Source organism: Sciurus vulgaris (assembly GCF_902686455.1).
Source record: "Sciurus vulgaris genome assembly, chromosome: 2".
Classification (NCBI taxonomy): Eukaryota; Metazoa; Chordata; class Mammalia; order Rodentia; family Sciuridae; genus Sciurus; species Sciurus vulgaris.
In genome coordinates, this window is record NC_136462.1 from 120281523 (window position 1) to 120306176 (window position 24654).

Genomic DNA, 24654 nt, shown 5'->3' on the forward strand with positions numbered 1-24654 from the left:
CATAGGGCCCCGCGGAGGAGGCCCCAGCAGGCGGACCAGGCGCCCGAAACCTCCCGTCGCTCCCAGCCTGTTGCTTATTCATTCAGAGTGGGAAAGCGCCAGCCCAGCGGCCAGCCAGTGTGGGGTTGGCCATGTAAGGCCCCCAGGCGGTCCTGCTCGCTCGTGCCCTGCGGAGAGCCTCGTGCAGCCCTGGGCACCGCCCCTGCCCTGCCCTGACCCCTTGGCCTCGAAATGGTGTCATCGGAGGAGTCGTCCCGCTCGGGACAAGGCCAGGATGGACAAAGCTAGAGCTGGGGCAGGCAAGGAACCGTCCTGTCCTCGAGGCCGTGGGAAGAGAAGTACGCACGGGGGGCCACTCCTGAGATCCTCTCTGACCACCGACCCTCTGCAGAGGGGCCACCATGGCTCTGGTCCAAGCCGGCTGGCAGCTGGGGGCCCTGGTGTGGGGCGCCTGCCTGTGCATCCTGGTGCACGGGCAGCAGGCACCGCCGGGGCAAGGTTCGGACCCTGGGCGCTGGAGGCAGCTGATTCAGTGGGAGAACAACGGGCAGGTGTACAGCCTGCTCAACTCGGGTTCAGAGTATGTGCCCGCCGGGCCTCAGCGCGCGGAGAGTAGCTCCCGGGTGCTGCTGGCGGGCGCACCCCAGGCCCCGCAGCGGCGCAGCCAGGGGGGCCTCCGGCGTCGGCAGGCGCCCTCTCTGCCTCTGCCTGGACGCGTGGGCTCAGACACTGTGCGCGGACAAGCGCGGCACCCATTCGGTTTCGGCCAGGTGCCCGACAACTGGCGCGAGGTGGCCGTCGGGGACAGCACCGGCATGGCCCGGGCCCGCACCTCCGTCTCCCAGCAACGGCACGGGGGCTCCGCCTCCTCGGTCTCGGCCTCGGCCTTCGCCACCACCTACCGCCAGCCGCCCTCTTATCCGCAGCAGTTTCCCTACCCGCAGGCGCCCTTCGTCAGCCAGTACGAGAACTACGACCCCGCGTCGCGGACCTACGACCAGGGCTACGTGTACTACCGCAGTGCGGGCGGTGGCATGGGTGCAGGGGCAGCGGCCGTGGCCTCGGCGGGGGTCATCTACCCCTTCCAGCCCCGAGCGCGCTACGAGGAGTACGGCGGTGGCGGCGAGGAGCAGCCGGAGTATCCCGCCCAGGGCTTCTACCCGGCCCCGGAGAGGCCCTATGCACCGCAGCTGCAGCCGCAGCCACAACCACAGCCGCAGCCCCCCGACGGCCTGGACCGCCGCTACTCGCACAGCCTGTACAACGAGGGCACTGCGGGCTTCGAGCAGGCCTACCCCGACCCCAGCCCCGATGTGGCGCAGACCCCCGGCGGCGGCGGCACCGCCTATGGCGGCGACCCCCGCCTCGGCTGGTATCCACCCTACGCCAACATGCCACCCGAGGCCTATGTACCGCCGCGCTCTGTGGAGCCGCAGCCACCCTTCCGTGTGCTGGAGCCTCCCTACCTGCCAGTGCGCAGCTCCGACGCGCCCCCGCCGGGTGGGGAGCGGAACGGCGCACAGCAGGGCCGCCTTAGCGTGGGCAGCGTGTACAGACCTAACCAGAACGGTCGTGGTGAGTATAGTACCTGCGCGCCCGCGGCCTAAGGCTTCTCTGCCCGACCTCATGGTCTACTGCTCCAGGCGGCCAGACCCCTTCTCCATCCCCTACCAGAGTCCTCCCCTGCGCTGCTGAGTGTGAACCCCACACCACACCTAGCTCCAGCCAGCCTGTTGTGCTTCACCTCCCAGCCTGCCCCTCATCCAGGCATCATCAGTCAGTGTCAGGAGTTAGCCAGGCAGGTCTAGGCTCTCACCGTGGCTTTGGAGATAAGGGATGGAAGCACCAGCCAGGCTTTTGGGCACTAGACCTACCTTGGGTCATCTGGGGACAAAAGGAAGGAGCCCTTTTTCCTAACTCTTTCTCATTCCAATCAGGCACCTCCTCCCATCACTGGAAATGCCCCTGTGCCAGCTCACAGGGAGAAGCCAGGAGCAGAGAACCCTTGGGGTTCTTCAGGGTCAGAAAGGCATTAATTGTGCCGCTTCCCCATAACTGGGCATGCGCGACCTTGCCCTGGCTAAGCTGATCTGAGGGGAGCCTTTGCCCCAGGTAGGAATTCAGGCAAGATGACTGAGAGCCCCCTGATGGGGAATCTGTGAAGTTGGCACGGGAGAGGCCAGTGAGGCACTGGCATGGGCACAAAATTTAAGGGGGCACCAAAAAACTTGGTAATTGAGATAAGTAATAATTAAAAGAATTTTTTAAAGAAAAAAAAAAAAAAAAAACACTTCCAATTTCACGACGAACAAGTATATCCAGATATTAAATAGAATCAATAATGGTGCCTTAGGGTGCCTGAGGCAAATTCAAACATCAACATGGGTCCTGTCTTTATATGAAATTTGGATATTTGCTCACAGATTTTTGTGCATTGATTTTGATTTTTTTTTTTTTATTATTGCATTAAATGTTACTTATCTTGGTTACTGGAGTTTTTTTGTTTTTGTTTTTGTTTTGGTGCCCACTTAAATTTTGTAGCCTAGGCCAGGGCCTCACTGGCCTCACCCTAGTCCAGCTATAAGGGAAGGTCCCAGAAGGCAACTGTAAGGAGGCCTCCTCTGGCTTTGTGGGGAGAAGGAGTGAAGATGTGGCCTATTCTTGGAAAGGCCAAGCCACTTACTGCACATAAGGGCACAAGGGTGGAGCCAGTCTTCCTGTGTCAGATGGGCAGACTCCACAAGTGCTCTTAGCAAACTGGGCTAGGGCTGGATGACCATGGGCCCATCCTCACTGTCCAAGTGTCCTCTTGCTACTCCTGTCCCTGTGGTGCTATCAGCTCTTTGGTCCATGAGACATATGCAGTCCACTCTGCCCTACCTCTTTCCGACTGCTGTTAGTGCCCTCTGTCCATGATTCTTTGCTCCTCATCACAGTTGCTGAACCATCCATGGCCCACGGTGGTGCTGGTGCCACAGCTGCAGTCTCCACTCCTCAGCCTCTGTCAGCATGAGAATGGTGCCCAGTGTCCAGCCAAGATGGCCTCAGTGAAGGGCTACTACTGAGGGTGCTGCTGGAGCCCAAAGCCAGGGAGACAAGTGTCTCCTGGATGTGCTCTTTCTCACATATCCAAGGTGCAGCACTTGAGTTGGTCACTGAACCCCACTTTTGAGAACTGCAGGAGCTCAGAATAAATCAGATGGGGGGCCTTTATGTAATGTGATGAAGAGTATATCCATCCATCCCTCCTGGTTGTCACCAGAAACTTGAAGCATCTTGCAACTGGCTATATTACAGCTATGCACCAACTGCTGCAAGAGCCCCTTAAAGGAGATGTTTACCTGTCAGGTGCTCCATCTTTGTGACAGCTATTCTTAGTTGTCTCAGTGTGAGGCTCAGCCAGAAGGGCCCCACCTCTGGGCAGAGGGGATAATTGAGACCTCAAATGCCACAATATTGGCAGAGCCAGGCTTGGGACTAGGCATCTGAACTTCAAGCCAATCAGTTTTCTAGGACCCCTCTTTGACCTATAGGCTATTAAGGAAACCAGTTGGTTCAAAGTAGGATGGGGCAGGGCAGGGCCATATCTGGAGAGGTGGTGATGGGTGCTGAGCAGGGCCTCTGGTCACTACCCCTGAGCCCCACAGTTCATTTTGGGTCAAAGACATTTCTCCCCTGAAGGTAGTGTCCTAGGTGTCAAGCTGAGCAGGCTGAGATGCATCCAGTCCAGGCTCTGTTCTGGGGCATGCACAGCAGAAGAGGCACCTCATTGTGATTAGGTGAGCACCAGCAGCAAGGGAGTATGGGAATCCAGAAGAGGGGCCTCCCCATTAAGGGGCTGGGGCTCAGGAAGAACTTCTCAGAGGATGAGGTGTCCTAGCATTGCCACATGGGACAGTTGTCAGCATCCTACAGGTGACCCCTCCCCTAATCATGAAGAAAATGGGATGTAGCGGGGGCATGTTTTGGGGGCTCACAAAGAAGCCAGCGTAGGAACATTAGTCTCCCCCATCATTGGTTCTTCCCTCCCCACCCTGCTAGGCTGAGACCGTGGAAAATCCCAGCCCAGAGAAGTCCAAGTCCTGTACTTGAGATCAGACCCCCAGGCCTGGTGTGGGAGCCCAGGGCGGATTCTCCGAGACTGACTTCATTCCTCCTGGCCACACACCCAGGGGTCTGAGGCCCGGCGCTGGCAGACTGTGTGTGTGTGTGGGCGTGGATGTGTCCTCACAACACCAAACACATGTGAGCACCGCCCACGTCCCTCCATGTGTGGTTGGTTTCCAAGTGCCTGTTCTGTGCCCATTTCTGCTTTGGTCGCCTGTACCCTCTTCCTTCCCACCCTGGTGCTGGGGCTACCCAGGGTTTCCTACAGTACCATTGTCTCCAACTCTGATACATGTAGCTGGAAAGGATGAAAGAAGGAAACGGAGGCTCCGAGAGGGTTACATCCTGAGCCAGTTCTCACAGCACATTCTCACAGAGAGGACTGGAGGGTGGCCGACTGCTTCCCAGGCCTGCTGTGTCCCGTGCACGGAGCCGGCTCCCACGTGGCCTTGTCCTGTACTGCTGTTGGGCCCTCCTTTTCAAACATCCTCCGCAGCTCCTGCCTCCCACCACCTCAGCTTCTCTGAGCTGGGGTCTTAGTTCGGAGATGACTCTCAACCCCAGAAGACCGTAGCTGTCCTCTAGGGCCTCCCCTTTCAACCTGGTCTCACTCACCAGCTCTGGCAACCCTGTGAAAGGAACATGGAGCAGGCTGCCCCAGTTGTCCTCCTGGGCCATCTCTGATGGCTGTGCTGGCCTTGCCTGGCATGTGTCCTTCATCCCTGTCCAATCAGAGGCCAGGAGGGAGCCATAGCTGCCTCCTTCCTGCTCCCCTGGTCTCAACTTCTCCCTCTCCAGACCACCCTGTATGTAGGGCACATGAACCCTTGTAGTGCTGACCAGTTTACTCATCGGCTGAAGAAGATTCTGTGACTCCCTAGGGCCATGAGGACAAGATCTCACTGCCTCAGTGTAGGCCTCTCCTTCCTCTCCTTTCCTTCTCCTTCCTTCTGGAGGCCTCTGTAGCTCATGTGGGATTGTATTGCTCCTGGGGTCACATGCCACATTTCCCTACCCATACCTAAGGGTGCTTCTAGGTAACTCCATTTCTCTGTCCAGCCTTCTGTGCCCAAGAGGCCAGACTGGGATCCCTGGTTCCTGAGAACAGCCCTGGATCTCTACCCCCACTTCCCCCCTGACTACTGAGCCCCTAGCTCACCTGGGCCTTCTGGGTTCCCTACCTCCTCCTCTACCAGGCTTGGAGTAAATTCAGAGAAGGATAGAACAGGCCTCCACTCAAAAATTCTAGAGTTACAGCACTAAGGTACAGATAATAACAAGCATCTTCTGACGAGCATCTTCTGATCTTAGTGGCTTAAATGTGCAATTTCATTCCTGCTCACAAGCCCCTAGTGATCATAGTGCTCCTGGTGCAGAAGCGATGACTGAGGCCTAAGGAGGCCATTCAGTGGCGTACAGCTGAGCTGGAATTCAAAGAGTCCAGGCCTACTCTCTGCAGTGCACTGAGGTGGCCCAGGAGGATATCATGCTCAGCCTGCCAGGCAGGGCAGGGTGTGAGCTGGGCCCCTCCACCGCCACTGCCTCTCTGGACCTCAGCTCTCCGTTCTGCCTCCAGGGGGAGAATTCTGCTTCCATTGACTGAACTTCCTACATTATCTCCTCTAATTCCCAGGTCCACACCAGGTACTGCTATTTGTCCCATTCTATAGCTAAAGTGATACGGGCTCCCTTGCTGACTTTTAACAGAGAAAACAGGATGAGAGTTTGCATGGCTCCCCATCTGGCATTCTTAACCATGCATCATTTAAATTTTGTTTCTGTGTACTATTGCTTATCTGGCACACTTCACTTATTCCCTCATTCATTTGATCATGAATTCCTTGTCAACAGATATTTGGCTACTATATTCTGGGCACAGTTGTAAGGTGAGACAGGACAGTGGACATGAAAAACTGGAGGTGAACAGTCTCTCCCCAGCGTGGGTTGGAGCAAGGCCTTGGCATCCTCATTCTAGGCTCCAAAACGTGTATAGCCCTGTCACTGCTCTTGGTGCTGTATGGTTGGAGTCCTTACAACAGCCCTAGAAGACAGTACCACTAGTATCCCCATTTTGTAGGTGAGAAAACTGAGGCCCTGAGAGGTTAAGTGGCTTTCTCTGGAGCCAGAGTCACAGTTCAGCATCCCTCCTTCCTTCCCTGAAGTTGTCTTAGTTGCTTCTACAGAAAGAAATGGAATCTTCGGGTTAAGAAAGTTACCAAGGGCCAGACAAATGAGCGGTGGAGAGAGGGGGGCCTGGGTGTCTGAACAAACACGGCATCTCAAGCAGCCTCTTTAGGAAGGAAGCCTCAAGTCAGACTTTCTGTCTCCTCTCTCATCATTCACTTGCAAGACACCTCCTCTGGCCTCAGCCTGGCCCATTTCTGTGGGCGGAGACAGCTCCTGCTTTAAATAATAGTAACAATAGTAGCAGCTGCCATTTATGGGACATTGTGCCAAGTATTTATCCTCTTTTCTTCTCATCTAATCCCCCCAACAGTCTTGTGAAATAGTGTTATCATTCCCATTTTACAGATGAAAAACCAGGCTCAGAGAGCCTTGAGAACTCACCCAAGGTCACAGGGCTAGGAGTGGTCAAGCTTGGACCTAAGGACCCCGACCCCTCCACTGGGCTGCACCACCCTCCCTCTGCTCTGCCCTTCAGAAAGAGTACTTTTTATACCCTGTGTCACCTGTCTCAGTGCTCATGGTCCCTCTTATATTCCTCCCCCGCCAAAATTTAGATTTTTGCCTTGTGTTTGCACACACCTCCCTCCTGGTCATGGTGGGGAGACAGCGTGGGAAGTCTTTAATGCCTTGCTGGACTTGGCCAGGGAGTTCTGGCCTCTTGTCCCCCCTCCTTCCTCTCTCCTGACCCCAGGGATCCCCATTTTAAGGTCCCCTGGTCTCAGAAGGGGCACCCCTCCCCAATAGCTCCCAGCCGGTGGCGTCCACCCTGCTTCCTTTCCAAGCCAAGAACACATGGAAATCTCCCCAGGGCAATGGCTCAAATGGGCAGGAGAGGAAGGGAACAGGGAGGAGGCGGAGGTCGGCTCAGGCAGCCCACACCTGCTTCCAATTCCTGTGCCCAGCATTCCTGTGGAGCAGCAGGACTGGGAGGTGGGGGATGGAAGGAGAGGCTCAGCCTTGTTCCCTCCGCTGGCCCTGACCTCACCACCTCCTCACCGCGGGCAGCTGGATCCAGGGGCCTTTGTGTGTGCAGTCTGGATTACAGAGTGAGAATAGGGCCTGGGTCTTTCTCCCCATTGGTAGTAAGCACCCTGGAAACTGGGCATTTCACAAATACCTGGAAATGTGGGTGGGGAGGGGCTCAGAATGTCAGGGCAGGAAGGGATAGAGGCCTTTGCCATCAAAACTTTGATAGATAGCCCATCCTTCCCCATGCTTGTGGGCCAACTGGAAACATGGGTCTTCCAAGCCCACAGCAAATCCTTTTTCAAAAGAAAGGACTTTTGCAATCAATTGCAGTCTCTGTCTGAGACTGAGGCCCGGCTTACATGGCAGATGATACCAGACCCTTTGGAGGTGCAGGCATGTGCTCTCTGAGGGCATGCAGGTACCAGACCTTGAGCTGGGTGCAGGGAATTCAGGAATGCCCCAGGCCTGTCCCTGCCCTTGCCAAGGTCTGAGCCCACTAGCAAGAGATCAGCCTCCTTGGATACAGAGTGACCCAAGCCCTTCATTGTGTCCAGCTCCCAGCTCCTGCTATTTATGTGTGGGATAAGCTTAGTTGCTGGGTACAGGCAAAGGGTAGTGCCACCCCCCCCCCTTCCCCTGACCTCAGGGGCTCTTGTCTGACTGAGAGGGCAGATATCCTCTCCTGAGGAAATATAGCCATTCAATAAGTATTTGTTAGTGCCTTACTATGCACTGGGTACTGCTTTAGAACTGGGTATTCATTAGTGAAAAGAAAGACAAAATTCTTGCTCTTATGGATCTGTATTTTATGTATAAACATAATAAACAGGTAAGTAGTAGAACTTGATAGATGCCATGGAGGTAAGTAAGAAGATCAGAGTAGGGGGAAGGTTGCCTAGGTGGTCAGAGTGACATCGGAGCAAAGACTTGAAGGAGGTATATGAGTGAAGCCTGCAGCTGTCTGCAGGAAGAGCATTCCAGAGGTGCAAACCTCCAGTGCAAAGGCCCTAAGGCAGGAATTCTCTGGATTTTCAAGTGTGTTCCAGTGTGGTTAGGACAAAGTGGAATAAAATTAGAGGCATAAAAGGAAGAGGTAACAGGGCCCAGACCACACAGGGGTTTGGGGGTCACTGTGAGGCTTTTACTCTCAGTGCACTATGGAGCCACTGCAGAATTTGACTGGGCAGTGCCATTTAAACAGGGGTCCAATGGCTATGCTGGGAGTGGGCAGGCAGCGGTCAGGTCTACAGATTGAGAGTAGCCTCCCAGGGGCCCAGGCACAGTGGGAACAATGGGGGTAGTGGGAGATCAGATTCAGGGTATATTTTGGAGATGGAGCTCATGGGATTTCCTGATGGATTGATGTGGGTTGTGACAGAAAGTGAAGGGCCAGGGATAGTACAATGGTGTGTGGTCTCTGCAGCTGGAAGGATGACCTGAGCTGAGATGGGAAGCTGCAGAAGGAACTGGGTTTGTAAGAAAGATGAAGATTTCAGATCACTGAGAAAGATCTCCAGGGACAGGGAGAGAACCTGAGGGAACTGAATGAAGCAAGAGGAGAAGTGAGGGTCAGGACGGCTTGGAGGGCAGGGGCTGGGTCACACTGGGAAGAGATGTGAGTGATGTGTGCAAAGAGGTGGCAGCAGAGCCAGAGGAGAAGGTGCTGAGCCCCCAAGAGTGACATTGTCCCTTCTCTCGCTTGGCCCAGCCTGCTTCCCTGGCAGCCCTTTCAGTTGAACACACACTGATCCCCTCCACATCCCCTCCACTCCACTTGGTGGCCCTGCTGCACACAGGGGCAGGGCCATACCTGCTGCTGGACTGTCTCCCAGTCGGTGGGGGGTGGCAGACAAGTGCTATAAGAAGGTGGAGGACGGCGGCAGACGAGGGGAGGTCAGGATTGACAAGGTGGGCTTTGGTTCCGTAGCATGAGAGAGAGAGGGAGAGAGAGAGAAAGAGAGGTTGTGTAGCAGGGAATTCCTGAACCAGGGCACAGTGGGTAGAACCAGGCTAAGGAGCTGCCTCCTGATCCTTAGGGTCAAGGCCAGGTAAAGGCCAGACCACAGAAGGTCTTAGCTGCCACCCTGAAACATCCAGATTTGATTCTGTAGGCAGTTGAGAGCCATTGAAGGTTCTAGGCCTGACGTTATAGCGTCATAACCCATTGGCCCAGATAGGGATGGTCCCTTCATGCTGGGGCAAAGTGGATTCTCCTAGGCAGCTGTGGCACCTCTGGGCTGGTGTGGACAACTCAGTGTTCTGATTATTAGATGATCATTTCCTAGGTTTCAGAGCTGCCAGCTCTGCCCTGCAAGCCCACTTCTGGCTCATCTTTATTCAATGCTGTGCTCGGTAGAGCTTTCTGCTTTCCCCCCACCTAGGGGCTCCTCTAGAGTCTGGCTACACTAGTCAAAACATCCCGCTCAGCACATATTTCACAACCGACTGATCGGTTCCTGCTGGACTTTGTTTATCCTCCAGCCCTGGGCTCAAGAGATTAGGGCTCCTTTGCATTCCCCCTCCCGTCATCTGCTCCTGGGGAGCTAGCGGCCTAGTGAAGACAGATTTCAGAGAGGAGGTTGATTGAACCCACGGAAAAGGGGAAGCCAAGAGGGAAGCAGGTGAGGCGTGGGCAGTGACAGGCTTGTAGCCACAGGGCCCTCCCTGCTGAGCAGTGGAGAACAGATTTCTAATGAAGCAGGAAGGATTTAGGTCAGACAGTGGGAGAATTTCCTGACCGATGAAGTATGGGCTGTGGAGGTCATGAGAGGTCCCGGGCTCTTGCCCAAGGCTAGGGAATGGACTGAATAACTCTGAAAAAGTATTTTAATCTCCAAGTGTTTATGGATCCATCCAACCTGTGCTCAAGGGCCAGTTAGTCCAATCTCCCCATCATTCAGATAGGGAAACTGAGCCTAAGAAAGGGTAAGGGACCTTGGCAATGGGAAGATTGGATAGGTGACCCTGAACACAGGCAGGACAAGGTAGTGAACTTACCTCTGGGATCTTACCCAGGAGAGGGCCTCAACTGGATCCCACCAGGGAAGACACTGAGCCCTCCAGCAGTGCCAGACCCAGCCTGGGCAGAAGGGCAGGGTGGGTTTGTCCTGGGGACACTGGCCCCAAGAGTCAGCATGGTGGGTCCTCTGGGTCCTAGGTCACCTGCAGAGGAAGCTGCAGGGGCAAGCTAGAATGCAGAGTGCTGGGCCTTTACCCTTGGCTCAGAGTCTTCACTGCCTCTGCCCACTGGGGCCAGATAACATTCCCCAGACCAGTGGCTAGCTACCTATGGAATGGCCTTAGGACCCAGTCATCTCCTATCCTGCCCCTCCCCAGCTGAGCAACCTGGCTTTGACCATCCCAAGGATCTTTGCTGCCCTCCAACCCAGTGTCCCCACCATCCTTGCCTGGGCTATCGGCAGTACGAATCCTTATGGCCAGCACATTCTTTCTGGGGAAGAGTGTTCAGGGAGGGCTAGCACAGGGCTCCAGGCCATAAGTGAGGTGGGGGGCAATCTGAAATGGATAAAACGCAGGTGTGCAGAAGTGAGGCCTAGGAAGGGACCCTGTCAGTCCAAGGCCACATGGAAAGTTTACAGCAGGGGAGGCTTAGTCTCCCTCCTGGCTGCAGAAGGCAGCACACCGATGGTGACCAGGACCTCCCTGGGGAGCTTGAGAGAGACCATCTGCCCAGCTTTCTGATCAGCCTTCAGTGGTGCTGGGGGCTTAGGAGGAAGCTGAGCAAGGCAGAAGGTGACCCAGGGTTAAGAAGAGTGAGATCTGTCCTCCCAGCCCGAGAGGCACATGCCAAGCTGCTCACTGTGGCATGAGTGCGAGCAGAGGGTCAGAGGCTGCCTGGGAGTTCCTCCCGGACACTGACTAGATGGGACATGGAGAGGCACTCTGGGGCTCCTGTTTAGCAATGACAGGCCATGAACCTTCTTGAAAGACCTCAAAAGTTTACCTTGACTTCAAAACCAAGAAAGCATGGGCTCTGTGAGACCTTATAATACTTTATAGACTTTAAAAATACATGCCCATCTCAAATGCACTGCTGCCACTGGTGCTCGGGGGCATGTCTGAGGGTCGGGATGAGGGTGAAGGCTAAAATCAATAAGACGAGAGAAGCCTTGCATGGGTGGACCATGGACTGCTCAGTTTGCTCTGAACTGAGAACTATGACTAATTTAGTTCTCTACATTTATAAATACAGGAGTCTCAGGGAAAAGATCCCACCAGAACCCACATTTTTGGAATCTCCAGTTCCAGGCCAAAGGGTTGGATGACTGTGTATGCTGGAAAAGACATCCCAGCCCCTCCTCAGAATTGCACCCTGATGACTGATGACTCCCCCTCTGATTGGAGCAGGCAAAGGCCCTCCCCCTCCCCACACTTCTATTAAGTGTGCCCTTCCTGGGATGAGGGCTGATCACACTCTGATTATAACTTCATATTGACCATCCTGCCTGGAGGGCATGGTTGTACCCCACAAGCCAGCAACTGCAGACTGTCCCCCCAGCCCTACACCCACCAGCGTCACTCAAGTCTTCACTTATCCCCTTCCAACATCAACCCTTTCCCCCCAGCACCCCCTGCCCCGCCACCTCACGCCCAAGCCTAAGCCTGAAGGCCTGCCTTCTGATGGAATGTCCCTTGGGAGAGCAGCAGGGAGAAGGAGGCATTGTTTCCTCCTGGAAAAACATACCAGCAGAGGGAGGTGGCCTGTTGTTCCCTGGGACCTCGGCAGGGGATCTGAGAGTGAGGTGGGAGGACTCAGTCTGAATTCCCAGGGCAATGAGGGTATGACAGGGGTAGGGGACTTAGCCAGGATGGGGGAGCTTAGGGGAGGGAGTCACAGGAAGAACTGGTGGTGGTCAGAAAGAAAAGGATAAGATAATGGTTAGAGTAATTTTGTTAGGTACTAGAAAGGGCATATCATTAAAAAGCAGATCAATGGTTACCTGGAGTGGCAGAGAGGGAGGATTTCCTTGGAAAGGAACGATAGAGATGGTGGTGGCAGTTCCTAACTTTATAGGGATAGTGGGTACAGAGCATAAACATTTGCTAGAACTTACCAAACTATGCTCCTAAAATCTGTGTATTTGACTGTATAGCTTATACCTTTTAAAACATTCATTTTTATAGAAGGAAAAATAATAAGAGTCCTGGGAGAGGGTCAGGACTCAGGAGCTCCTCCTTGGGCTGCCCTGACTCACTGTGTGACTATAGGCAAATTCATTGCCCTCTCTGAGCCTGTTTCCTCTACATTTCCAAAAGCATCATGTGTGCCCTGGTATCTTGGGGTTACAGATGGAGCACACTTATGGAGCCACATATTGAGCCACTAATCATTAAAGAAGCTTGCCTGACAGGCCAAGTCAGTAATCCCCAAAGCCATGGTTCCTGAACACTGTGGATTGTCACTGAGGCCCTGCCCTCAGGGAGCCCTTAGTCTGGAGGGGAGGAAACACAGTTGAATTTGATTACATCTAATTATAGATCAATACCATGGATAGTGAAAGGATAAATGTGTGTGACCTGGAATATCACTGCCAATCAGGGAAGACTTCCTGGAGCAGGAGGCCTCTGCTTGAGCCTGTGTTTGCTCAAAAGTAGGAGAAAGAGAATGACCTTCTATAGCCAGGGTTAAGGCTCAGACTGTGGCCAACATCCCTGAGCTGTATGTCCTTGGTCTCTTCCAGAATCCCCACATGTAATATTGTACAGGTGTCCCTCCCCTACCACTCTGACCCTTTCCACAAACCTACCCACTCTGTTTTAATCAGAAAGGATAGATGATGATATAAACAAACAAACAAACAAATAACTAAAAGAAAGGATAGATGATGTTAAAGCAAATTCCTTTTTAAGTTTTTTTTTTTTTTTTTTTTTTTTCTTTTTCTTTCTTTTTTAAAATACAGAGCTTTAGCCCATCATCTGTGGACAGAGATGGAGGACAGTAAGACTGACATTCAGAGTTGTGGATGGATACCAGGTCTCAGTGTGTGACCAGGGCCCAGTCTCAATGTGTGGCCAGAGTTAAGGCTCAGTGTATCTCCAGGGTCAGGCCTTGGAGATCAGGATCAGAGCTCAGCCTAAAACCAGGATCAGAGTTCAGTGTGTGACCAGAGGCAGGGCTCCATGTGTGGCCAGTCAGGGGTTAGCCTATGACCATGGGCCGGGCTCAACTGGAGACTGACACAACAGGCCCCAAGTACCCCTGGCGGCCTCTTAGTGTGTCTCTCCCAACATCCCCGAATTGTATAGCCAGCTTATGAAATGGCCTGGAGAGGAAGGGTCAGGCCAGAAAAGTTTTGTGGAGCCATCTGTGCAGTATTTATTGAAACCGGGCCTGGGGTGGGGGCGGCAGACTGTCTGGTGCTGAATGCTGGGTCCCATGAGACTTCAGCCTAAGTTGCCCCACCCCTGTCTATTGCTGAGGCACTGGATGATAGAGAAGGGAATCGTCCCTCTCTCTCTCTCACCCTTCCTCCAGAAGCTTCCAGGAACCAGAGGGTAAGAACCAGCTCCCAGCTGGTTTGAGGGCCTAAGGGTCCCTTGGGAAATGACTGCAAACATTCCAGGGGGCTCAAGTAAGAGGACCTAGACTGGCCAAGAAGTCCCCCATTAGCCAGGAGCCACCTCATCCTCACCCACCCTGTACTCCAAATTTCCTTTCCATTCCAAGTAGGTGACATCACACTGGCTGCCTAGACCAGGCTCCCCTAGGAGGCCCAGGCCCCAGGGGGAGCAGGAATAGGGCCTGGGAGCCCCAGGTTTGTGTGTGCATGCAAGGAGACACCTCTGTCAAAGCCTTAGAGGACTTCCCTTTCTTGGCCTTATTGTCTGAGACTAAGAACTAAGGAGAGGGTTTTGGCAGCAAGAAAGGGGACTAAGAACTCCCCCGCCCCCATGACTAAAGTCCCCTTCCTTGTCTGCCTTTCCACTTCAAGCCCAAGCACAGAGGGCTTAAAGAAACCAAGAGGAACTTACAGCCTCTTGTCATCACTAGCCTGACAGAGTCCCTGAGGCCTGAGAGAAGGGACTGGAGGCCCCACTCCCCTTTTAAGCCAGTGGCCGAACTAGAATAGAGTGCAGGACTCTAGGAATAACCCACTGACCACCTCCCCCCACCCCACACCCCATCACTCCTAATATCAAGATCATTTCTTCACTGGGCACAGTGGCGCACACCTGCAGTCCCAGCACTCAGGAGGCTGAGGCAGGAGGATCCTGGGTTCGAAACCAGTCTCAGCAATTTAGAGAGGCTCTAAGCAACTTAGTGAGACCCTGTCTCTAAATAAAATATAAAAAGGACTGGGGATGTGGCTTAGTGGTTGAGTGCCCCTGGGTTCAATCCCCAGTATCAAAAAACAAAACATAACAAAAGATCATATTTTCTAGCTGGACACAGTGGTGCTCACCTGTAATCCCAGCTACTCAGGAGGCTGAGGCAAGAGAATTATAAGGCCAGCCTGAAATATCTCAAAATAAAATTTTTAAAAGGACTGGGATGTAGCTTAGTTGTAGAGCACTTGCCCAGCATTTACAGGGCTCTGGATTCAACCCCAGGACAGGAAGGAAAAAAAAAAACTATTCTGTATTCCACTGCCAGGTGGGGTCTGGACACCTGAGTTTGGTTTCCACTTATTCCTAATAATAACTGGATTAACTGGGACTAATCCATGCACAGCGGGCGGGCGAGGTGGAAGGGACAGGCGCAGGAAGCACATACCCTTGGCTCTGGGGCAGCCTGGGAAAGGAGTGGTCACAGGCTGGAAGAGGGAGGGAGCTGGGGCACTCCTTGAGGTTGTACACCAGATGTTTAAACAGGGGAGGGTGTGGGCAGGTCTGGGGGGTTGATGGCCAGAAGTGGTAGCAGGTGAAGGGGAGACAGGAAGAGGGGCCGTGCCAGGAGGGAAGCATCCTGGAGTGGCTCAGAATTCTGCCTGGTCAGCAGCTTGCTCTGGGGAACTGTTTTCCTTCCCGCCCATCCCTTCCTGCCCACAACCTGCTGCCAGCCAACATCCACCTGGTTTTGCCCAAGAGCCTTCTGGGGCCCTCTTTGGGCCAGAAGCCCAGGGCAGTTCTGGTGGCTCACAAAGGACGCTGGCTGCAAATGCGAGAGAAGCAGAGAGCATTGGGGGCTGGTGTCTGAGGCCTGGGGAATAAGGACATGGAAGGAGTGCTTCTGTCAGGAAATTACTTGGTTCATTCAGTCCTGCCTCCAGGCCTTTGCTCATGCCAGGCCATTCCCCCTGCCAAGAACACCTTTCCCCTTTCTTATGCTCCAAATTCCACCCTGTCTCCCAGTTCTTGCCTGTGTCCCAGTTCTTCCAGGAGATCTCAGTGGCTCTCAAAACACAGAACTCCAGGGGTGACCTCCTGCTGCCCAAATTCCCTGATCCCACTCCTGGGCCCAGGACCCTCTGCCCAGGGAGAATGGCAACTAGTGTTTGGGGTCGGGTAGGTGCCTGGGCATTAGCAGTGGGCAGCCTGACCCTCTCAATGCCATGTTCTTTCTCCCTCCCTCTCTCCCACTGCCTACTCCAGGTCTCCCTGACTTGGTCCCGGACCCCAACTATGTACAGGCATCCACTTATGTGCAGAGAGCCCACCTGTACTCCCTGCGCTGTGCAGCAGAAGAGAAGTGTCTGGCCAGGTAAGGAGACAAAGAAGAACTATTGAACCTCAGGACAGTCCCTGGGAATCACCCATAACCAGTACTCACACTAAGCTGCTGACAACCCTCATGACCCTGACCAAGTGCCTGAGCCTCTAGGGACCTTGTCATCTATATCTGTGAGCCTTACCTGCTGCAAGTATTCAGGCTGGGAAGGGAACGAGCAGATGTCCAATCTGCCTGTGCATCACTATTCAAAAAACTTTGCTTTTCCTGGGCATGTTGACCATTGTGTGTTGCCCCATTAGGAAAGTGAGGTACAATGAAAGCAACTAAAACCATTCAGATCTGAGCTGCCCTGTGAGAAGGTTCCCTAGGAGAGCCATGTTTCCATGCTCACACAGGACCCAGGGAAGTCCTGTAGGGTGGATGGGCCTGCAAGGAGGAATGCAGGATTATGGAGCAATGACAACAGAGGACACTTGTGTCCCATGGCTGGCCCAGGCTTTCTCTGCCTGGTCACAGCAGGGGCAGAGGGCATAAACCTGTTATGCATTGTACTGGAGAGACGCAAAGGAGCCCAGGCAGTGAGCTTGGCCAATTCTGCATTATTCAAGAATGATTCTGCCTCCTGCAAAACTTGCTTCTAAATTAACAATCCATATCCTGCTCAACTGTGTGTTTGGGGGACATCTCTCTGTGTTAAATGAACTAAAGATGACACTGATTGCTTTTGTTGACATCCATGTTGAAGCACCTGTTTTTCTTTAATTACTCGCTTTGACATTTGAACTCTTTGCTTTTTTTACTATCTAGGAAATCCTTTGGAATCTCAATATTATCTCATTTCTAGAACTTCTAGTTCACTGCCACTCAGAGTAGCTGACCACAAACAGTTATCCATCTGTGACAGGATGAAGAGTTTACCCCAGAACATAACTCAGTTTATTGCTTTCTTTGAGAAAGACTTGCATGAAAAGAAAAGGTGTCAGATGAACTAACCAGGGTGATTCGTAGTGTAGTTGATTTACATTAGGTGTAAGTTCCTTTTCTTATTACAGATTCACATCAAACAGTGCACAAATTGACCCTGGTCCCAGGACCACACAGTCAGCCTGCTCATTCAGGTCTTGTCTTTGTCATTCAGTTGTCCTTGGGAAGAGGGCATAATGTTTCTGCTATCATTCCCCTCAGCGACGAGGAACTTATAACCTCAGTGCAGTCCCTGCTGTTCCAAAGGGTTTTAGTCAAAGCCAAACTTCAGGGTGCCCAGACCTGAGCTCCCAGATAGGAAGGAAGAGGCAGCCTGCCTTCTGTCCTGAAAAACCTCCTCATCTAGTCAGAGTGTGTCACCTTGCCTGTGCCCCAGTGGCAGCAGAAGCAGGGTGAGGACTGGGGCTAGCAAGATCAGAGGAAGGAAACTTTGCTGTGCTGAGACACCCAGGGAAGCTGGGTGCAGAATTAGAGACCCAGAAAACCCTGCAGGGCTGGAGCCCCAACGCGGACGGGCCCTCCAAGACGTCTGCGGTGTGGGCTGTAGACTTGGGCCAGGTCATGATGCAGGCCGGACCCAAAGCAGGAGAGGGATGTGCTCCAAGTCTCGCTGTGAGCTTGCGGCCAAGCTGGGCCTAGAACCTAGACTGTGATGGTTTCCCACGGTGTGCTGAGCTGAACAGAAGGGCAGGATTTAACCGAACACAGAGAAGGAGGATGTTTTGTTTCAACCCAGACACAGATGGATTCCAAGCCTCCCCCAGACAAGGCCGAGGGCCTTAGGTTCTGGCAGACAGAGTCTGAGCTGCCTGCTGTCCAGACATACTCTCAGAGAGAGCTAATCCCTACAACTGGCCACCTCTCGCCTCTGGCCTTACAACCCAGACCTTAGTGAGTGCCAGGGAAGCGCCCCTGAGGCCAGCCAGGACAGCTGTCAGCAGTCAGCTGCAGGGAGGGGAGCCGGCTGCCTGCCTTCTTGTTCCTGTTGCCTCTATGTGCACGTGTGTGCGTGAGTGTGCGTATGCGTGTGTGTGTGTGTGTGTATGTGTGCGCGCATGTGTGTGTCTCCTTTCACTGCTGCCCTCTCTCCTCTCTCTTCCTACAAAGCCAGCCTTCTTTGGGAATTTGAGGTAGCAAGTGACCAGACCCATGCTCCCTGAAGGGAAGAGGGCAGGTTGCTAGCCCTGAAGCCAGCCCTCAAGGAAAGGTAGCCCCATTATCCCTGAACAAGCACAGCATGCATGTGGCGTGAGGGTATGCTGCAAGTGAGACCTCAGGGGCTGTTCAGATTCCTCTAAGTGTGGCATCCAAGCTCCCTGTGCAGGGGACTTGAGGTGGCCTAGGGGCCTGGGTAAGCATTGCAATTCTGAGCCGAATGAATAGCATGGGCAAAGGATGAATTGGGGAAAGAGGAAGCAGACTCGAAGCCAGCTCCCTGGGTGTGTGGGAGTAGGACCATACATGGAACTGGGAAAGTGCAGAGAATTTGACGCCTGGAGTTCGAACCTGATATCTAGGCTCACACTGGAGATAGGGTATTCTTGGATCACCAGTTAGGGATCTGTCCAGAGGAGGGAAGACGTATAAGAATCTCTTGGGTAGGGTTGCTTATTTCTAAATGACCCCAGGGACTGTCCGCAGCTGAGTCACCTACAGGCATGAGGAACCCTCAGAAGCTCATTGCCAGGCCCAATGCCACTTTAGAAGGACCACATGGGCAGCTTCTAGCCACACAATGGAGGCCAGACAGGAGGAGACAGGAGGAGACAGCCAGGCCTTTGTGGAGTTGGGAGGGAGAGGCCAGGGTCTCTCTACAGTTAAGGGTCCAATGCCAGTATCTTTAGAGGCTAGTGGTGGGATGGGAGGACCAGTGGTCAAGGGCTAGGGGCAGGGCCTGATGCAGCCATTCTGGGTTTTGGTGTCACTATGCCCCAGTCCCACTCCTGTCTCTCCACTTGTCCCCACAGCACAGCCTATGCCCCTGAAGCCACTGACTATGACCTGCGGGTGCTGCTACGCTTCCCCCAGCGTGTGAAGAACCAGGGCACAGCAGACTTCCTCCCCAACCGGCCACGGCATACCTGGGAGTGGCACAGCTGCCACCAGTGAGTGAGCAGGATTTACCAGCCTCTCCCACCTCCTCTGGGCCAGGGGCCTTGTTGCCTGAGCTCCGTGCAGGTGACCATTGGAGGATCCCCTGGGAGGTGTTTCCGGCCACGAATCCATTACTGGGCAAGAGGAGCCTTAGCCAGACTGGGCTGGAAGATGGCCATAAAATGATTGGTCTTGGTAGGGGATGGAAATGTCTAGAGTACAGGGCCTTGCCCAAAGGTAGTCAGTACAGGAAGGAGCCCAAAAAGGAAGTGAGGAACCTTGAGGAGGCATTATACTAGGGTGACCTGACTAGGTGGTGAGCACCAGAGTGGGATTCCGGGTGACAGAAGAGCCCAGACTGGTCAGGAGACTATACCACTGCAGGTCATCTGACCCATCTCAGGAGGGGACAGGATGGGAGATCCTCTCCTCTCCCTTCCCTCTCCTCCTCTCCCCTGCCCCCAGACACTACCACAGCATGGACGAGTTCAGCCACTACGACCTGCTGGATGCAGCCACGGGCAAGAAAGTGGCTGAGGGCCACAAAGCCAGCTTCTGCCTGGAGGACAGCACCTGTGACTTTGGCAACCTCAAGCGCTATGCGTGCACCTCTCACACGCAGGTTGGGCCAGGGCAGCTGGGTGGCAGCATAGGAACACAGGCATTGGGCTATCTTTCCATCAGTCCATCCTTATGGCCACAGAATGTCTGCTGTCATGTCTATCTTTTCATCCATTCCTTCACCCATGTCTGCCAAGCATCCTCCCCACTCCATTTCATTCCTCCCTCTGGCTTCTGTACCTCTGTCTTCTCTGTGTCTATCTGTCCAGTGGCCTCAGGTTAAGGGGCAGACCCACCACGGACCAGGGTCCAGGGAGAAGCCAGAGAAAGGAGGCTCCTGACTATTGCATGTGGGCAGGGGGTGACTCTAAAGGACAAGCAGCACCACAGCCTCTCCTCTGGTCCCTTTCCCAGGGCCTGAGCCCAGGCTGCTATGATACCTACAATGCAGACATCGACTGCCAATGGATCGACATAACTGATGTGCAGCCTGGGAACTACATCCTCAAGGTGAGCCCTTTGGTCTCCTACATTCCTTCCAACCTGGTGGCCATGCTCAGTGTCCCCAACTTCAACTCCTGGACATGTTCCCTCTTCCCTAGCTGCCAGTCACATCTAGGCCATCACCCGAGGTTTTATGATTCCCATCTGAGGGCCTAGGTCTCAGGCAGACATCTAAAGCTCCTCTTTCTCTAAAGACCCCAAGGAACCTTCAACCCAGCTTCAGTGATACTAGGGAAGTGATGATGCCATCCCCCCAAGGTGACAAAGTGCCAATGATATATTCCCTGGTCTGCAGGCAGGGTGCAGGTTTTGTACAGCCTGGGAGAGATGAGAGGGCTCCTGTGATCAAGAGGCCCTTCCAGCAGCAACCCCTCCTACTCCGGGGAGTGATGGGCACTCACTCCATTATCCCTTCCCTTAGTTGGGGGGACAAGTAGAAAAGCATGCTAAGGATGCACAGCCCAACTTGATACATCCAGGCAGGCTGCGCAGGACCACTCTGTCAGGTCCTCACTGGAGAAGCCACATCTCAGCCTACTCTGTGCAGATACTAAGTGAGACTGGGGGTCACTCTGCCAGTTCACTTGGACCCACTTCATGCAGAAGTTCGGTACGGGGAGACAGTGGGGTCAGGCTTGCAGGAAGACAGGCTGGGAGAGAGGCTGCATCCAGAAAGCAAGAGCCAGAAGCAACTCACTGCAGCGCCATCCTGAGCTCCTCACAGGGGGCTCCATGTACGTGAGCCCTGCCAGGCTTCTCCCCAGGCTGGGATTGTCTGGGGTACTCTTCTCCATCTGTCATTCAGCTACTCATCAACGTGAATGAAGGCCTGTGTTCATTCATACACTGGGTATACAGCATAGCAATACCCAGTTCCTGCCCATAAGGACCATGCTAGGATTTAAAAGTAATTCTACTGTATCTGTTCTTCAGTGTTCTGCAAATAATATGGGTCTCCACCCCAACAAACCCAACATGTCAGTGTTATATCCCAGTAACTCCTTTCCAGATAAAATCACAAGTCACGTTCAGACCATCATCTCAATGAATGTCAGGTTCCTTAGGCTCCAAGGCAGGAGATGCCACCCGGCATCAGACTGGCCCCCGATGGGTTATCTGCACAAGGATGAATGACTGTGAGTCTTGGAGTTAGTGGGCCAGACATTGACTGTTCAGCCCCTCATTACTGAATCCTCTGAGGCAGGACCTGGCCTCTCTGACCCTAAAAGGCCCTGTGCAGGGTTCACCTGGCCCAGGTTCTGGCCCTGGGGAAGCTTCCTTCTTCTAATAAAAAGGGGATCAGATGATGTTTTCTTGAACTGCTGACTGCCTCTTCTTTCCTCTCCATGTCTTTCTAAGTACCTCTGTCTCCCAGTCTCTTGATGTCACCTGGTCTTTCTCCATCCCTGTCTCCCTCTGTCGTCTCCGTGTCTATCTGTCCACCATTTTCCTTGGTGATCAGGTGAAGTGCAGCCTCCTTGACTAGGTTCCTTTCTCCCTTTTCTCCTCTCCAGGTGCACGTGAACCCAAAGTACATTGTTCTGGAGTCTGACTTCACCAACAACGTGGTGAGATGCAACATCCACTACACTGGGCGCTATGTTTCTACAACAAACTGCAAAATTGTCCAGTACGTGCTCACCCAGCACCCTTCCTGCCCCAGCCCCTTTCCTGCCTGGGGAGCAGGCAGAGCCACCTGAAATTCCTAAGACACCCACACTTGGGTTCACCAAACATAGCTATGGCTAAGCTCAGCAGGAAGTGCCTAGACCATGCCAGTGTTCCAAGCTGAGTGTTCATGGTGGGGCTCAGGCTGGGGGGTGCTGATCTGGGGCCCAGTGATGTGGCTCCCTAAAATTTCCTAAGTGGAAACCAGCAGAAGGAAGAGTGGTTCAGTGGAAGTGCAAGACAAGTGGAATTGCAGAGAATTCTGTGACTTCTGTGTCCTTGGATAATTCAGTTTTCCCCTCTGAGCTACTTTTCTTAAGGATAAACAGGTACCTCCCACATAAGCTTGGGATGATGACTTACAGGCCTGACATCTGCATGTTCGAGAGCCCAGCACATAGAGGCACTCAGTGAATGGCAGCTGTGACCATTAAACAGGCCCAGATTAGAAGTAATTCTGGTTAAAATGGACCATTGTCTGTCTCTAAGTCCCCATTGTGGAGGAAGTTAATAAAATCTGGGCCCAGGCTTTGTCACCTGGCTGATGGGCAGAATCCTTTGCTCCTGTTGTTCCAGGCTGGCTCTCTTCAGTGTCTTTCGTGATTCCTCACACGAAGCACTTGGCATAGGTACCCTCTGCTTACGAGCTCACAAAGATCCCCACCCCACTTCCATTAAAAAAAGAAAAAAGTAGTCCTGGAACTTTCAGCTTTAATCCATCAAGTGGGGACAGGTGATAGAGATTTCAAGGCCCAGAGAAACATTTTGCCCCCGAAATGTATGCTCATTAGTGGATGGTAGGTAGGAAAGGTAAGGCCTGTGCGTTCAATGTGTGATCACAGTCAGTGCCTAGAAAGTGGGCTCAGTGTATGACTAGGATCAGGGCTCAGTCTGTGACCAGGGTCAAGGCTCAGTCTGGTGCCACGGTCAGGGCTCAGTATGTCACCAGGGTTCCATCTATGGCCAAGGTCAGGGTTCATTTAGAAACAGCTCTTTCACCCTTGGCTGCTACCACTAACCTGTTTACAACCTTGCAGCCCCACCCCCTTGCCACACACATGCCATACCATGAATATTAAAAATGGGAACAGCAGCCACTAGTTCAATAATGAGTAGAATCAGGTCACAATTACCCAGGGAACAGAGGGTATTTGAAATCACTGACTCCTGCTCCAGCACTAGCAATTTGGTGTTTTTGCAGAACTGAGTTTCCAGCACCTTCCTGCTTCTGGAGGCCTATCTCAATCAGCCATTCCACATTCAGAGACTAACAGTGGCAGAGGGTTTCTGGAAAGCAACTCTAGGGAGCTTGAAAGGAAGGAAAGCTGTTAAGGGCTAAGGAGGACAGGGAGCCTGCCTCACCCTCTATGGGATTTGGGACAGTATCCCAAGTCCCAGGGGCACCTTGAGCACCAAGAGGGCCCTCAGAAGGCAGATGAAGGAGCAACCGGGCCTCCCTTCTGCTCCCCCCGGGATCCTGCGGGCTGCAGAGGCCGAAGCCCTTCCTTCCGAAGGCTCTTTACATAAGTGCTTGGAAAGACCCAGGTCTTATTAGAGCGTCCCCGTGACCCTGACCACAGGCGGCTGCTGGGCCAGCCTGCACAGGAAGCCGGATGGAGCATTCCCAGAAAGGCCAAGGGACTGACGCCTGTGGGTTTCCATCATGTTTCTGAAGAGGAAAAAGGAGGTTTTTTTTTTTTTTTTTTTTTTTTTTTTAAAGGACTAGGTTAGAAAAAAACAGCCAGAAAGTATTTCCAGACAGTAGCAGCTCTCCTGACACAGCCTAGAAAACAATCTGGACTTGGGGTGAGGGCCGGGGGTATGCTGAGCCTATGCCCTGGGTGGGTGGGAATCCATGAAACCCCTTCTTTTGGACCTGGGCTCAGGACTTAGCCCTTTTCCCTTGAGTCCAAATTCCTGAGGGAGCCTGTTCCTTCTCTACCTCATGGGGTCTGGAGTGGGGAAGGGAAGCCCCAGCTGGAGAGGCCTGGGGGCTCCACATTGCAGCCACCATTGACCTGCTCTCTTTCTTCCTCTAGATCCTGATCTTCAAGAGGGACAGACAGACAACCTCTCTTCTTCCAAAGCAGGCCCTGCTCCCCAGGCAGCCTCTTGCCGAGGAGCCCAGCCCCACAACCGACAGGCAGGGGTAGCTGGACGCCAGGGGCATCCCTTCCTGCCGGCCTCAGGGAGCAAACGTGGACCAAACCACAGGGATTCCGGATGCCAGGCCCCATTTTGTACCTAACTCTTCTCTACAACATTATTTTGTCGGTTGTTGGTTTTTATTTTTTATATCTTGGCCATACCACAGAGCAAGATTGCCCAGGTCCGGGCTGAATAAAACAAGGTTTTTCTACTCCTGGACTCCGCATGTGGCTTGCTGGTCAGTGTGGCCACCACTGGATTGGCTCCAGGGCTGTCCTCAGGCTTTATCCTTCCCCTGGCAAAATGTGGAAACAGCACCAACCTGACAGGTACCCAGAGTCTGAGGGTGTCAAGCGCATAGCGGAAACCCTGTGGGGTTAAGCCCAAGACCACTTCCTGGGAAAAGGAGCCTATCCCACTGGGTGAGGGCCCCAGCAGTTCTTGGGTGGCTCCAACCCCCTGGGCCCTGCTGTGATGCCCACCCCTTCATCTGCCCTCATACCCCCTCAGCCCTAGCCTCCCTCCCAAGGGTGCTCTCTCTCAGTCACTCTCCACCAGCCACTTATTCCCTTGTACTTGCCCAGCTGCTGAATGTCAGGCTTGGGGCTGGGGCACACACAGGAGAATCACAGTTCTACCTCCAGGGCACACAACCACATGGGGACTGGGTGCATGTCACGCCTAGGGAGATGGCACCTGAGGAGGCTGGGGGAGCCATCACATGAAAGGGGGCCTCCTTCCAGGAAGGAGGCAGAGGGTGTTCTTGGTAGAGGGTGTAACATTGAGCAAAGGCAGTGAGG

General features: G+C 53.5%; 1 protein-coding gene and 1 long non-coding RNA gene across 2 annotated transcripts in view; one reads left to right on the top strand and one right to left on the bottom strand.

Moving 5' to 3' along the window:
• The window catches only part of LOC306655097, a 28702-nt gene extending 19713 nt beyond the window's left edge, over positions 1–8989 (bottom strand). The window contains exon 1 of the long non-coding RNA XR_013762196.1: positions 1875–8989. This is a non-coding gene — a long non-coding RNA (uncharacterized lncRNA). The remainder of the gene's footprint in view (positions 1–1874) is intronic.
• Positions 89–24065, top strand: LOXL1 (lysyl oxidase like 1). The gene is made up of 7 exons (XM_079129355.1): positions 89–1575; positions 15817–15925; positions 18847–18984; positions 19439–19595; positions 19949–20044; positions 21553–21668; positions 23746–24065. The coding sequence occupies exons 1-7, from the start codon at positions 402–404 to the stop codon at positions 23750–23752; spliced, it is 1797 nt and encodes a 598-aa protein (XP_078985481.1). The 5' UTR covers positions 89–401; the 3' UTR covers positions 23753–24065.
• Positions 24066–24654: the final 589 nt, after the last annotated feature.

Excerpts from the sequence above, each read along its gene's own strand:
- LOXL1 (XM_079129355.1), top strand. The coding sequence starts at position 402 with ATGGCTCTGGTCCAAGCCGGCTGGCAGCTGGGGGCCCTGGTGTGGGGC. Across the intron at positions 1,576-15,816 it reads ACCTAACCAGAACGGTCGTG|GTCTCCCTGACTTGGTCCCG; the intron begins GTGAGTATAGTA and ends TGCCTACTCCAG. Across the intron at positions 19,596-19,948 it reads CGTGCACCTCTCACACGCAG|GGCCTGAGCCCAGGCTGCTA; the intron begins GTTGGGCCAGGG and ends TCCCTTTCCCAG.